Source organism: Hippocampus bargibanti, linkage group LG07 (genome assembly GCF_051943395.1).
Source record: "Hippocampus bargibanti isolate YZ-2025 linkage group LG07, ASM5194339v1, whole genome shotgun sequence".
NCBI lineage: Eukaryota > Metazoa > Chordata > Actinopteri > Syngnathiformes > Syngnathidae > Hippocampus > Hippocampus bargibanti.
The window spans coordinates 9,466,978-9,481,244 of NC_142740.1; the positions used below are offsets into that span (position 1 = coordinate 9,466,978).

The 14,267-nt window shown below is 44.9% G+C and overlaps 1 protein-coding gene across 5 annotated transcripts in view; it reads right to left on the reverse strand.

Annotated features, from left to right (window-relative positions):
* The window catches only part of nlgn1 (neuroligin 1), a 93,577-nt gene that overhangs the window by 30,683 nt on the left and 48,627 nt on the right, over positions 1–14,267 (reverse strand). For 4 of the 5 annotated variants that reach the window (XM_089001875.1, XM_089001873.1, XM_089001872.1 and 1 more), the window contains 4 exons: positions 12,178–12,330; positions 7,000–7,212; positions 6,154–6,420; positions 4,537–4,898 (listed from right to left, as the gene is read on the reverse strand). In XM_089001875.1, coding sequence (XP_088858001.1) covers positions 4,537–4,898; positions 6,154–6,420; positions 7,000–7,212; positions 12,178–12,330 — 995 coding nt within the window. The remainder of the gene's footprint in view (positions 1–4,536; positions 4,899–6,153; positions 6,421–6,999; positions 7,213–12,177; positions 12,331–14,267) is intronic. The other variant, XM_089001874.1, reaches the window with a different exon arrangement.

The following is a 14,267-nucleotide window of genomic DNA, read 5'->3' on the forward strand; positions in this document are numbered from 1 at the left end:
TCTCAGTAATGTGATTGTGATTGGCAGAAGAAAACAAACATCCACACCCACACTCCCACACTGTGACAAATTGGAGTGTTCAACCAACGACATCATATATCCTTGGGTCTTTAGTAAGCCATGACTGAAGCTGTTGGCATGTAATTACTGAATTACGTGCCAACAGACATTACCTTTTGTTATGCATTGCGTCCTCCTCGGAGCCTCAAATGGGAAGAGGGATTTCCTCCCCGCCCACATACTTTGATCCCAAATCCAGCACCCTGACACTGTACATAAGCCGTAAGGAAGGAGGCCGAGACTAGTGAGTGTGAGAGCCACTGTCAAGGATGAAACATCCAAGCTCCATGAATACATCAAAGAGAAGTCTCCAACTGAAGATGTACTCAGAATGTCTCAGACAATGGGGAACAGAGGATGAGGTGCTGGAAGAGGGACCATCATGGGAGAAAATCCCCTACACAGATGTACACCGAACCATAACTGAAGTGGCTGATCTCAAGAAGTCCTGTCAGTGGCTAGAGAGGGGTGGGCTAAAGGACAGTACAGAGGCACTCATCTTGGCTGCTCAAGAGCAGCCGTAGAGGCACGGATATACCACACCAGGCAAGACCCAATGTGTAGGTTGTGCAAAGAGGCACCTCAGACAATCCAACACATGACTGCGGGGTGTAAGATGCTGACAGGGGAAGCCTATATGGAGCGGCAGGCAGTGGGCATGTCTGTTTGATCTCTGATTGGGTTAGGCGTTCCAGCCACCACAAGTCTCCCTGTGTAAGTGAGCATGCCACATAGACAGTAGGTTATTGTAGGGCTTGTCTACCTACGCATGTAAAGCCTGGACCCAGCATATTGAGTAGAGGAAACCAGTAGACTGGTTCAACGGGCATGAAGGTGGGCCCAGCAAAGCGTTGTGGAGCGCAAGTAGGGCACAGTGAGACACGTAGAACACTGTGGTCATCCACTGCATCCCGACCCATCTCCAGCCCATCTGAATTCAGATGGGCTGGGACGAGAGAGTGAGGCAGACAACATTGCGCGACTCTCCTTCCCTTTAATCAAACTCACGGGCAAGTCATCTTCACCACCCCCCATTCCAGTGAAGATGGTCATTTCTTGCCAAAGAGGACAAACACCATATGGAGCGCCATAACCAGGTGGCTGGCATAGTCTACCGAAACATCTGTGCGGAGTCGGAGACGACTGGTTGCAACAGAGAGGAACAACATCAGATATTTTGGTCCAGAAAAGTGCAGTGCTGGTGGGAACAGCACAGATACTGCGCAGAACCCTCAAGCAAGGGACGGACATCACCCAAGGGGGGTGAGATGATGATTTTTTTTTATTGAATCATAAGACAATTTCCTATCCACTGCTGCTCCCTATGGAAGAGTACTACATGATTACTCTTCCAGACGATTGACCAATTGGCATACATCTTGAATAATTTCCCATGACTTACGTGACAATATATCTGGTGTGCCATGGCACAGGTCTTGCAAAACAGTGCAGTCATGTATTTTACTGAATAGTGTCATGATCTGGTTGGCGACCAACCGGGGGCGCTGTCGGCCCCGCCTGCACCTGCACAGGTGCTGGTCGTCCCGATCAGATTGGCGACCAACGGGTAGTGACATCAGCCCTGCCTGCAGCCTCGCAGGTGCTGGTCGTTTAATCACTGACACTTAAAAGGACACCCGGCACGACCATCCGGTGTCGGTTCATTGTTTGCTGCTTGTTTGTTGGATTGGATTGGATTGGATTGGATTTGCCTTTATTAGTCTCGCAGTGGAGAAATTTACATTTCACAGCAGCAAAGTTATGAAAGAAATGAAAGTAGAAAAGCAAAAGTTGCATGCATTGTGTATGCAGTGCATGTGTTTGTTTAACCTTGGCGGACTTTTACTTTTGGTCTTCTTTTGATACTTTGTATTTTTTCTGTTCAGATGATTTTGATGTTTTACATTTTGTTCCTGCTGACCTTTATTTTAATATAATTTCTCAAACAACCTCCTACTCCCCCCTGCCTGCATCTTGGGATCTGCACCCGCCATCACCACCTTGCAAACCGTGACAGAATGAACCGACCAACCATCGGATCCCGCAGGTACAACGGACCCGTCTCATTTCCACCCTGTGCCTGGCAATGCTACGTCCACGTTAGCCCGAGCCTCGTCGAGTGACGCAATTCAAACTCGACGAGCCGTAACGTCCACGTAAACGTCCGGCCGAGACTTCCTTCCAGGTGGCCGTCCAGGGTGACACTGGGTGACTGGCAGTGCACGCCCACGTCCAGCCACGCTGTCGTCGTGCATGACGAATTCAGTCTCATCCACGACGAGCCGTGCAACGTCCGCGTCAACGTCAGTCCGAGACCCCACTCACCGCTGGATCCCGGAGCGGCTCTGGACTGGTCTCGTTCCCCCGGTGCCGGGCAGTTCACGCCCACGTCGGTGTCCGGCCGAGACCTGGTCCCATACGGCCGTACGGGGTGCCATTCTGCGCCTGGCAGTTCGACGTCCACGTTGAGCCATGCGCCGTCGCGTGAACGTGCGAGAAGGATCGCACTCACGCCCACGACGATCCGTGCCGCGTCTTCGTCCACCCCAGGCCGAGTCCCGTTCCCATCAGGCCGCCGCCCGTCGTATGCTGGAGAGGCAGCGGTTGCCCTCTCCACCGATCGTTCCCTGGCGGGTGGACCTTTTGGGAGACTGTTGGGACTTCTGGAAGCAGCCCCTTGAAGGGTGGGGTACTGTCATGATCTGGTTGGCGACCAACGGGGGGCGCTGTCGGCCCCGCCTGCACCTGCACAGGTGCTGGTCGTCCCGATCAGATTGGCGACCAACGGGTAGCGACGTCAGCCCTGCCTGCAGCCTCGCAGGTGCTGGTCGTTTAATCACTGACACTTAAAAGGACACCCGGCACGACCATCCGGTGTCGGTTCATTGTTTGCTGCTTGTTTGTTGCATGCATTGTGTATGCAGTGCATGTGTTTGTTTAACCTTGGCGGACTTTTACTTTTGGTCTTCTTTTGATACTTTGTATTTTTTCTGTTCAGATGATTTTGATGTTTTACATTTTGTTCCTGCTGACCTTTATTTTAATATAATTTCTCAAACAACCTCCTACTCCTCCCTGCCTGCATCTTGGGATCCGCATCCGCCATCACCACCTTGCAAACCGTGACAGAATGAACCGACCAACCATCGGATCCCGCAGGTACAACGGACCCGTCTCATTTCCACCCTGTGCCTGGCAATGCTACGTCCACGTTAGCCCGAGCCTCGTCGAGTGACGCAATTCAAACTCGACGAGCCGTAACGTCCACGTAAACGTCCGGCCGAGACTTCCTTCCAGGTGGCCGTCCAGGGTGACACTGGGTGACTGGCAGTGCACGCCCACGTCCAGCCACGCTGTCGTCGTGCATCACGAATTGAGTCTCATCCACGACGAGCCGTGCAACGTCCGCGTCAACGTCAGTCCGAGACCCCACTCACCGCTGGATCCCGGAGCGGCTCTGGACTGGTCTCGTTCCCCCGGTGCCGGGCAGTTCACGCCCACGTCGGCGTCCGGACGAGACCTGGTCCCATACGGCCGTACGGGGTGCCATTGTCCGCCTGGCAGTTCGACGTCCACGTTGAGCCATGCGCCGTCGCGTGAACGTGCGAGAAGGATCGCACTCACGCCCACGACGATCCGTGCCGCGTCTTCGTCCACCCCAGGCCGAGTCCCGTTCCCATCAGGCCGCCGCCCGTCGTATGCTGGAGAGGCAGCGGTTGCCCTCTCCACCGATCGTTCCCTGGCGGGTGGACCTTTTGGGAGACTGTTGGGACTTCTGGAAGCAGCCCCTTGAAGGGGGGGGGGGGGTACTGTCATGATCTGGTTGGCGACCAACGGGGGGCGCTGTCGGCCCCGCCTGCACCTGCACAGGTGCTGGTCGTCCCGATCAGATTGGCGACCAACGGGTAGCGACGTCAGCCCTGCCTGCAGCCTCGCAGGTGCTGGTCGTTTAATCATTGACACTTAAAAGGACACCCGGCACGACCATCCGGTGTCGGTTCATTGTTTGCTGCTTGTTTGCTGCATGCATTGTGTATGCTGTGCATGTGTTTAACGTTGCCTGACTTTTACTTTTGGTCTTCTTTTGATACTTTGTATTTTTTCTGTTCAGATGATTTTGATGTTTTACATTTTGTTCCTGCTGACCTTTATTTTAATACAATTTCTCAAACAACCGCCTACTCCCTCCTGCCTGCTTCTTGGGATCCGCACCCGCCATCACCACCTTGCAAACCGTGACTAATAGAGTTTGAAAATGTTATTCAAGTCATTGTATTTTATTGACATTTTTACACAAGATGCCAACTTCATTGGAATTGGGTTTGGACGCAACTCCAAGATCATGAAATGGGCCTTTGAAGTCACTTACAATATAACTATGTCAAGGAAAAGTTAACTAGTTGTGCAATGGGATAATGCATAATATTTATTTAAAAAAAGATTGACTATTAGGACACAAGGATGTGAAAGACTCACCTGTTCTGTTTGACAGTGATGATAGAATGCATAGAAGTACGTAGGGGACCCAAAGCTAGAGTGCAGGTCAGCTGTGGCAACAGCAGGTGCCACCCATTGGTGATCTGTGAATAGGGCCAGCAAAGTCTTCCTGCGTGTTTCTGGGTTGTGCCTATCAGCCCAATCTGTGTACATAAACTTGATGGTCTCTCTTAGTATGTCTTTACCCTCTGGATAGCCATAGAGGTCATCCACAAAGCTTGACACAGCATAGTCGAAGTCATTGGCCTGAACACCATTTTCATTGTCCACAATCAGCTCCACAAATTTAAGACCCTCACCTTGGTTCACTCCCAGCATAATATCATAGTTAAGGAATTCACCTGAAAATAAAACAGAGACGAAGGGTGACATGTTATAAAAAATGTCTGCATTTATTTCCATTGATCCATTCATACATCCATTTAGTACATACGTACATCCATAAACCCCTTCTTCTGCCTAGTAGGAGCGGGGAAGCCCATACCTTCCCTCTCGCAAGCCACTCTGTCAATTTCCTCAGGGGGTATCCATAGGCATTCTAGAGCTAACCAGGAGATATAGTCTCTCTAGCATGTTGTGGATGTTTAATAAACCTGCCTTCTGGCGGACCATAACAGGAATACTTCACCAGAGAGCTGGTACTGTATCTGTGGCAGATGCCAAAGTAACAGCAACTGGATTGTCTCAAAGTGGTGATGCAACTACTCTACTCTACTCTGACCCTATTTCTACAACATAGCTAGGACACTATTGTGAAAACATTTGTGCCCTGTTATTTGGTACCTATCCACTGCTTGTGATGAGAGGAGCGTGCAAATATTGTTTATAATGACAAATAATGACAAATTTATTTTGTGAAATAATTCAGGAGCCTTGTTAGCTCAGTTCCATGTTACAAAGACAAAATATTGCGGGGTCTTATCCGACCCAGCGAGGCAGTGCTACGCTTTCTGACATAGGACAAGGGTCTCAAATTTGGAGGTGCTGAGTCTCTTCCCAACCTGGATGGAACGGTAAATTAATGGGCTCTGGAACGCCATAATGTGGAGGTACTTGCAACCACTTCGTACCTCTGATGTAATGAGAAACGCTCAGCCTCACATGCCTCAGACAATGGCTCTGACTCCTTCACCACCAGACAGGTGACGTTCTATGCTTTCAGAAACAGCTACTCTAGCCAATTGAAATGACAAGGTCCCCACACTTTTGGCCTCTTTGCCCCCATGATGAAAGGGACTCATGTTTTGTTTCTGGGCTGCAGTCAGCCACTAGGTGCTTGCCTTCAAGACTCCAGCCCTAGTTCAAGAAGGTGTTGGGGGCGGGGGGGGGGGGGGGTGCTCCAGTGCCCCGTGTGAGGGGAAAAGCGCTCAATATATTCCTTCATAAAGGGGGGCTTGAACTATGCTCTTTCTGGTCTCGCACCTATGACCTGTTTGCCCTAGGTCATGCCAACTGCTCCACCTCATTAAGCAGACAGCTCAAGGAGGTTTACAATTAAATTCTACTACAAAATTAGGTGTCACATCAAGTACTACGATAATGTATGAAAGACTAAATAATTAACCAAATAGTTGAACCCCAAATATATTCATGTACCTTGCTCCATGAGTATCTGTGGGTCATCAGGGATTACATCACCATCAATAACAGGTCCAAAGGCAATGTGGTACCGTGCTGGCTGGATGTCTTGATCCACCAACTCCTGGTAATGCTTTCTCTGAAGACACTTCACAAGCTCAACGGTGTCGTCAAGATTACAGCCAACTTTGCGGCCCAGCATTCTAGCATACTTAGCAGGCTGGAAGCTAACAGCCCAGCTTGACAGTGCTGTACCACTCTGGGTGATGGCTCTTTGGAACAGCCCTAAACATATTTAAACCAGAGAAACGGAAAATATTTTTTTTCAATATGACACCAATTATGTAAAATGCAAATAAAAAACACATTGTTGGCCAAATTAAAAAAAAAACAATAACTAAAATCTGAGTACAGTGTGAGTAAAGAGTGTTGTGCAATCATTTATTTGCGTTATTTATGTGAAAGATAGCTCTTTCAGTAATCGATGAGAAGGTTTCTTCAGCCGTCATCTGTACAAAAGTGAAGGTTTCGGACGTTTCGCCTCCTATCCAAGAGGCTTCGTCAGCGAACTAAAGTCTGACTGGTCGTATCGGCCCCATATATATATCTGGGATATATATATATATACACCACAGGGACAGTGAATACTTTTAAGTGTGCCTTCGGGTTGTGAAATTTTGGTAAAGGGTTTGATATCCTTTCATACACATCTATCTTTTTCAATGTCTATTAGCTAGTCATTTAATATTTCGTGTCTAACTTTACATTTAAAATGTATACTGCATTTGAAAGCAACAAAAACTTTCTGTTTGGACTCTAAAGCAATCAACACCCCTGGGATTTCATTGGGCTAATAAATGTTACCTTTTGTTGAGTTGCTCCAGCGGTTGCCCTCTGAGTAGTGAGAAAGTGTGAGAAGATTGACACAAGAGGCTCCAGCTCCTGACCCAAATACAGTTATACGCAGTGGATCCCCACCAAAGGCAGCTATATTCTCACTGGTCCAGCGAAGAGCCTGAATTTGGTCCAACAAACCATAATTCCCCTTTGCTGCCTGGTCACCAGTACTCAGGAAACCTAGGGGGGGAGTAGAAAATGATGATCATATTGAATCAAAGTCAAAATCATCAAAGTTTTGCAGCATGGTAACCAACTGGTTAGCACTTACATCTTACAGTGTTTGATTCTAAGCACGGCTTTCCTGTGTGGAGTATGCATGTTCTCACCGTGCCCACGTGGCTTTTCTCCAGGTACTTCAGTTTCCTCCCACATTCCAGAAACATGCATGGTAGGAAAATAAAACCTTCTAAATTCTCCTTAGGTGTAACTTTGACCAGAAATGTTTGTTTTTCTATACTGTATGTGGCCTGCAATTACCTGGAAACCAGTTGAAGGTATACCCCTATTGCTCAAAGTCAAGTGGGATATGAACCAGCTGACATTCGACCTTTGTGAACAGAAAGCGGTTCGAATAATGAAGGAATGAATTTTGGTTTTAAAGAAAAGTGATATACTGTGCAGCTGAAAGATACAGAAAATCACAGAATTCTGAATGAGTGTGTGTTTGTATTTATTTATTTTTATTTTTTGTGTCTTTGACCCTCCTCCATGAGCTGTCACCTTAACGTGGTGGAGGGATTTGTGTGTCCCAATGATCCTCGGAGATAAATTGTCTGGGCTTTAATCCCTAGGCATGGTCACCCATGGCAAACAGGTTCTAGGGTGAGGGTCCAGACAAAGCATGGCTCAACCAGTGGTACATAATGACTGGATGAATGGATGAACTTTGATCTCTTCCAATCAGTTTGGTGTGACTGTTTGTCTCTTCAACTTCTGTATTTGATCACAAAGTGCTGGGGTTGCTTTTCTGTGTGAAAGCTTGAGTTACTCAGTTACACATTAGAATTGTTGTTTATTTTTTTACTTTGAGTTTTGGCATAGAAAAAGACATTAACTTTGCCGTTTTTGTATCCTGTCTGCTTCAAAGTAGATTATGACCAGTCATGGACCCAGCAGACTCATATTAACCATTCATCAAGCCATGAGGGGACAGATAGTCCTGCTCAGCAGACACGAGCAGCTTCTTCGGGAGTTTATGGACTTCATTCAACACTTTTCCACCAACATCAACTCAATAGCCATCCAGTTGACGCCCAAAGCTCCACCACGGACTTCATCGCCTAATCCAGCCCAGCTCCAAGCCTCCAATTAGGAGAGATCTACTCACTAACTACTACTGTTTCCCCCCCAGAACCCATTACTCATAACCTGAAGAAATAGGTCTGTGTAAGCTCTCAGTTGTACAGGAGTGGTCCATCGAAGAAAAGGTTTCTTCACCCGTCATCTCTACTTCTTTGAGGGTGTCGGATGTTCCGCTCCTCATCCGTAGAGCTTAGTCAGTGAACTGTGCTGGTTACCCTGGCCCTATATCCCCAATGGACAGAGGTGGGCGTGCCAGACCTCTGCTCTGATAGGTCCCTGTACTCATCCCCTGCTCTGATAGGTCCCTGTGCCGGACCCCTGCTCCGATAGGTCCCTGCTCTAAGGTTGTGGAACAGTGAACCACTCCCTGAAGCCAATCTGATTATCCCTATTGTTCTATCCCCGGCTCTGGTTTAACCTCATTAGCCAATCTGATTACCTCTCAAATCTGATTACCTCGAATGTTCTATCCCTGGCTCCTGTTTAACTTCATTAGCCAATCTGAATACCTCGATTGGTCTATCCAATGCTATGGTTTCACCTCATTAGCATGACTAAGACTACATGGTATCAGCCTCTGACGTCTGTTGTAAGCACGGTCTATATAAAACCTTAAACCACCATGGTGATTTATTGAAGGGTTTTCCTGCTTTACAAAATTGCTTCCTTTACTTCTCTTTCAAACCATCTATTTTTTAGCAAAGATTTTAACCTATTTGGTGTCAAATGAGTGGTTGCTTTTTGTTGGAGAAACAAAAAGGAGTGAGGAGTAGCAGTACCATATTTTGCAGGGGTTTCTGAAAAACTACAAATGTTCCTATGGCAACACAAAATTGCTCCCTATTTCAAACCTATAAATACCTGAAGAGAAAAATTAGTGCATCCAAAAGATAGGCCGCCAAGTTAATGTAGTATAATAATAGTATCATGTAGTGTAAAAAGTAATGTAGTTTATTCTTCACATTGTACAAATGAAGGTTGTAAAGAGCTATATACATTGGGGTAACTAAACAAAAAAAAGACTATCAACATCGCAGGGACAATGCTAGTGGGCCTCAATCTGCAGTACATCTGCACCTAAAAGCAAGCAACCACTCATTTGACAACAGTGAGGTTAAAATCTTAGCTAAAGAAAATATATGGTTTGAAAGAAGAGTAAAAGAAGCACTTTTTGTAAAAAAGCAAATCCCTTCACTAAATCGCCATGGTGGTTTAAGGTTTAATTTAGACCGTGCTTACAACAGATATCTTAGGCCGACACCATGTCGGCTTAGTAATGCTAATGAGGTGAAACCATATACAGGGATAGAACAATAGAGGTAATCAGATTGGCTAATGAGGTGAAACCAGAGCCAGGGATAGAACAATAGGGATCAATCAGAAGAAGAAGAATTAGATTGACTTCAGGGAATGGTCCACTCCTCCCCTAACCTTAGAGCCGGGACCTATCAGAGCAAGGGTCCTGAGGAGGGACCCTTTAGAGCAGGGGATGGGCACAGGACCTATCAGAGCAGAGGCCTGGCATGGCCACCTCTGTCACTTAGGGATATATGGACAGAGTTACCAGCACAACTTTAGTTCGCTGACAAAGCTCTTCGGATGAGGAGCGAACTGTCTGACACCTTCAAAGAAGTACAGATGACGGCTGAAGAAACCTTTTCCTTGATCCATCGCCTGAATATTATTCTGGGGAAGTAGGAGTGAATGCTTTCCGATTCACGACCGTTTGACTTTCGACCGTTTTGTCGGAACGCAACTAGGATGTTACCTGTATATTAAAATATATAACAACCTCCAAAAATGAAGGTAAGAAAAATATATTGGAAAGCATTTTGTTTACATGTTTTGGTTTTTACATATTCTCAGAAGTTGAAATGGGCCTTAGTAGATATGTCCATGTATTTTTGGGGCCAATTGATCCCCATAATTTTTGTAATCGTATCAATGTTTTCACAATGATTTTGATTACCCAAATAGTTTCCAGTCCCTCGACCACCAACATTTGGTCAAATCTATATTTGACCACATGTTGATTCTATAATCAACTTGAAAATTCTTCTTTATACATCTAAAGCAGGGGTGTCAAAGTCATTTCTTGCCGTGGGCCACATTGTGGTTATGGTTTCCTCTCGAGGGCCGTTATGAATTTGGGGAACCTATTAGAATGTTTAAATACCTTCAAATATTACATATAGAGCACGCAGCAAATTAATGAATAACTCGTTTTCAAATCTGAAGTCAAGAATAATGACTTTTATTGTGGTTGACATCCAAAAATATGAAATTTTGGCTCAGATTTTAGCAATCATCATGGAATTTAACAAGTTTGATTTGCTTTCGTGGGCTGAAAAAAATGATGTGGCGGGCCGGATTTGGCCCGTGGGCCTTGACTTTGACACCTGTGATCTAGAGCTATCCATAACCTTGCCCCCCCATACCTATCTGACCTTCTTCAAATTTCTATTCCCTCTCATTCCCTCAGATCCTCTTCCTCCCTCCACCTCTGTATGCCCCCCTGTCCTTCTCAGCACGATGGGGGACAGAGCTTTCAGCAGCTGTGCCCCCAAACTCTGGAACTCACTTGCTCCCAACATTCATAACATTGATTCTCTTCCCACCTTCAAATCCCATCTCAAAACCCACCTATTTAAAATGGCATTTTCTGTGTAGCTCTTTCTCTTGTTTCTATTTATAATTGTATTTTATTTATTCTGTTCTATTTTGTGATTGCATTTTATTTATTATAGTCCCTATGATTGTCTGTGACTGCAAAGTGTCCTTGAGAGCTTTGAAAGGTGCTTAAAATAAAATGTATTATTATTATTATTATTATTATTATTATTATTATTATTATTATTATTATTATTATTATTATTATTATTATTATTATTATTGGATTGGATTGGATATGCCTTTATTAGTCTCACAGTGGAGAAATTTACATTTCACAGCAGCAAAGTGATGAAAGGAATGAAAGTAGAAAAACAAAATACATGAGCTGCTGGAAAGGCAGCCACTCTCGCGGCGCCGTCTTGAAGTCAAAAGAACAAAAAAAACTTAAATAACAAATAATATGACAGCATAGAGACAATATGACAAAACAAAAACACAGAGATTATTATTATTATTATTATTATTATTATTATTATTTGAAGGTGTTTAGGGGTGCAAGGTGTGATCCACTTGCTTTCTTTGGTGCCGAGATTAGGGGCTGATGCATGATGCAAATACAACAGTCCGATATTACGTAGTTCTCACCAAACGCTTTTTTATCTTTATTGAACAATACAAAAACATCTGCTCACAATGTAACGCTACACAAGGATAATGTCCGATTTGCAGAGATCTTAGCCAAACATGTCTTATTTTTAATAACAGTTTTAATTAAAAAAACTTTATTACACAATACTAATGCGTCGGTGACAATGAGATGCGACCCAAGGAAGTGACACATAAGGAAGCGTAGGGTAGTCAGGTGCCCTCAGTTTGGCCGAGAACGGATTTCTGGTCTTTAACTGAGGCATGAAAAAAACCCTAACGTTTTGGTTGATTGGTCGAGAACCGAGACTTTCGAAAACTGAGGTTTGACTGTATGTATGATTCTTGGCACATTTACGTAAGTGAAGCTTCTTGAGTTGAGTATGTGGTGTCAGACGTCCCATGACTCTGGTAAGAGAGGTCGTGGTACTGGTAATGTAGATGGAAATCATTCACTTGCAGCGACCCTAAAACTTTTGTGAGCAGTCACACATGAGCCCAAACTATTTCTTTTCACTGTGATGTCTCTCAATTATACAACATTCTATAATAACTTTGCAATATACATAATTGTATCTTTACCTAGAACACCCAGCCGGTAATTCACTGTTATGACAATCACATTCCCATAGCTGGCCAGGACACTCCCATCAAACAGGTTACCAGTTCCTTCCATGTAGGATCCACCATGGATGAAAACCATTACTGGCTTGGGACTTCCACTTTCCCTTATGTCTACAAAGGAAAAGAAATAAAAAGTGGAGAAAAGAGGAATTTAGATTTCAAAAAGAATGACATAGACTAACACAATATCACTTATAGGGAGCTGATGGAGAATAAGAAGTTATATTTAAAAGTTCCATGCTGTTATATGCTTAGTCAAGACGTGTGATGCGAATACACAAATGAAGCACAGACAACCTGGGGTCAATCTGAGGTCAACAGACACCGTTTGTTAAACTGTCATCTTCATCTAGGAGATCTGGCCTAGGACAGAATTTAGGACTTGGGAAACTCCTTTATCACCGGAGTCATTTAAGACTTGAAACTCCTTCACAAGAAGAGCTCGTTAACCAGGTTTCAAATGTATCAGTTCATGGAAGAGACAATGTTGTATTGCTTACAGCTGTTCGTGCTTAGAACGGCCATGGGTGTGGTATTCTAATCAAGAAAACTATGTTTTACTAATGTCTCCCTTAAATTTGCATATACTCTAAATATGCAGAGTGCTGCAGAATTCAGACCTCTGTCATGAATGACTGTGTCTTCTGCCGGCAGTAAAGACAATCTTTCTGGGTCCGAGCCTTTGTCCACAGTGTCCGATCGAACATCTCTGACAGGGGCCCTGGCTATTAAGTCTATTAAGCTCCAATCCCGTAATGCTACCATGTACATGAAGTGTTTTCAATGGCAATAGAATATGCTAATAATTATGAATAAAACAAAGAAACTAAATCAATTGAAAGTGAAATAGATAATAAACATAAACTTCGACCCAAATGCTATAAGAAAATAATTTTCAATCAATTTTGCTTAGCAAAAACGGTCATGGCTTGGAATTGAAGCGGATTTATGTGGGACAGGAGTTGTGAGACAATCTCTTTTAGTCAATGGATGCTACAGCTGCGTGTTTGCTTTCAACATTTAGCTTGATGTCGACATGCACATTTCACCATGATGTCCCTGATCCACTGGGGAAGAGACGCTTTGATTCTCTCCTCTTTCATCTGGAACTGCTTCGTGTAACAAAGAGGGTACAGAAAGTGCTTAAGAATGAATGAAGTCCAAGATGACACCCGATTAGGCAGCCTCAGCAAGTGCTCTCATGAGCCTTGCTTTTTTTGGTTGTTTTTGTCTTGTTTTGTGTTTTCTTTTGTCACTTTGTGTTGTTGTGCATCGTGTGGAACGGATACAGATTGTTTTTCAGCATTTTTGACCACGACATTCATCAATTAGGAGACTGTGCTGAGCGGTTGCGCCTTTTCGGCAGCATGAATATGCCAGTACTGTTTTTGAATGAGAGGAATGTCGGAGCCATTCGACTGCCATCGCTGGACACCAAAGGGGCCATTGTGCTTTTTTGCGCCTGTAATGGGCAGCATCTTCACAGCCCCGCTTTGTTTAGCGGAAAGGTCAGTGCTTTTGGACAGTCTGCGGCTGGATGGATGCATGCATGGCTTGAGGAACCCGCGATAAGAAGAAAGGAGCGTCAGCGCAAAGCGCCGATGCGTATGTGGAACTGTTGCGGCTTGGAATTGAAGCAGATTTATGTGGAACAGGAGATGTGAGACAATCGCTTTTCGTCAATGGATGCTACAGCTGCGTGTTTGCTTTCAACATTTAGCTTGTAGTCGACGTGCACATTCCACCACGATGACCCTGATCCACTGGTGGAAAGACGCTTTGATCATCTCCTCTTTCATCTAGAACTGCTTCATGTCATCACAAAGAGGGTACCGCAAGTCCTGAAGAATGAATGTCTCTCTGTGTCTTTGTTTTGTCATATTGTCTCTATGCTGTCATATTATTTGTTATTTAGTTTTTTTTTTGTTCTTTTGACTTCAAGACGGCGCCGCAGGAGTGGCTGCCTTTCCAGCAGCTCATGTATTTTGTTTTTCTACTCTCATTCCTTTCATCACTTTGCTGCTGTGAAATGTAAATTTCTCCACTGC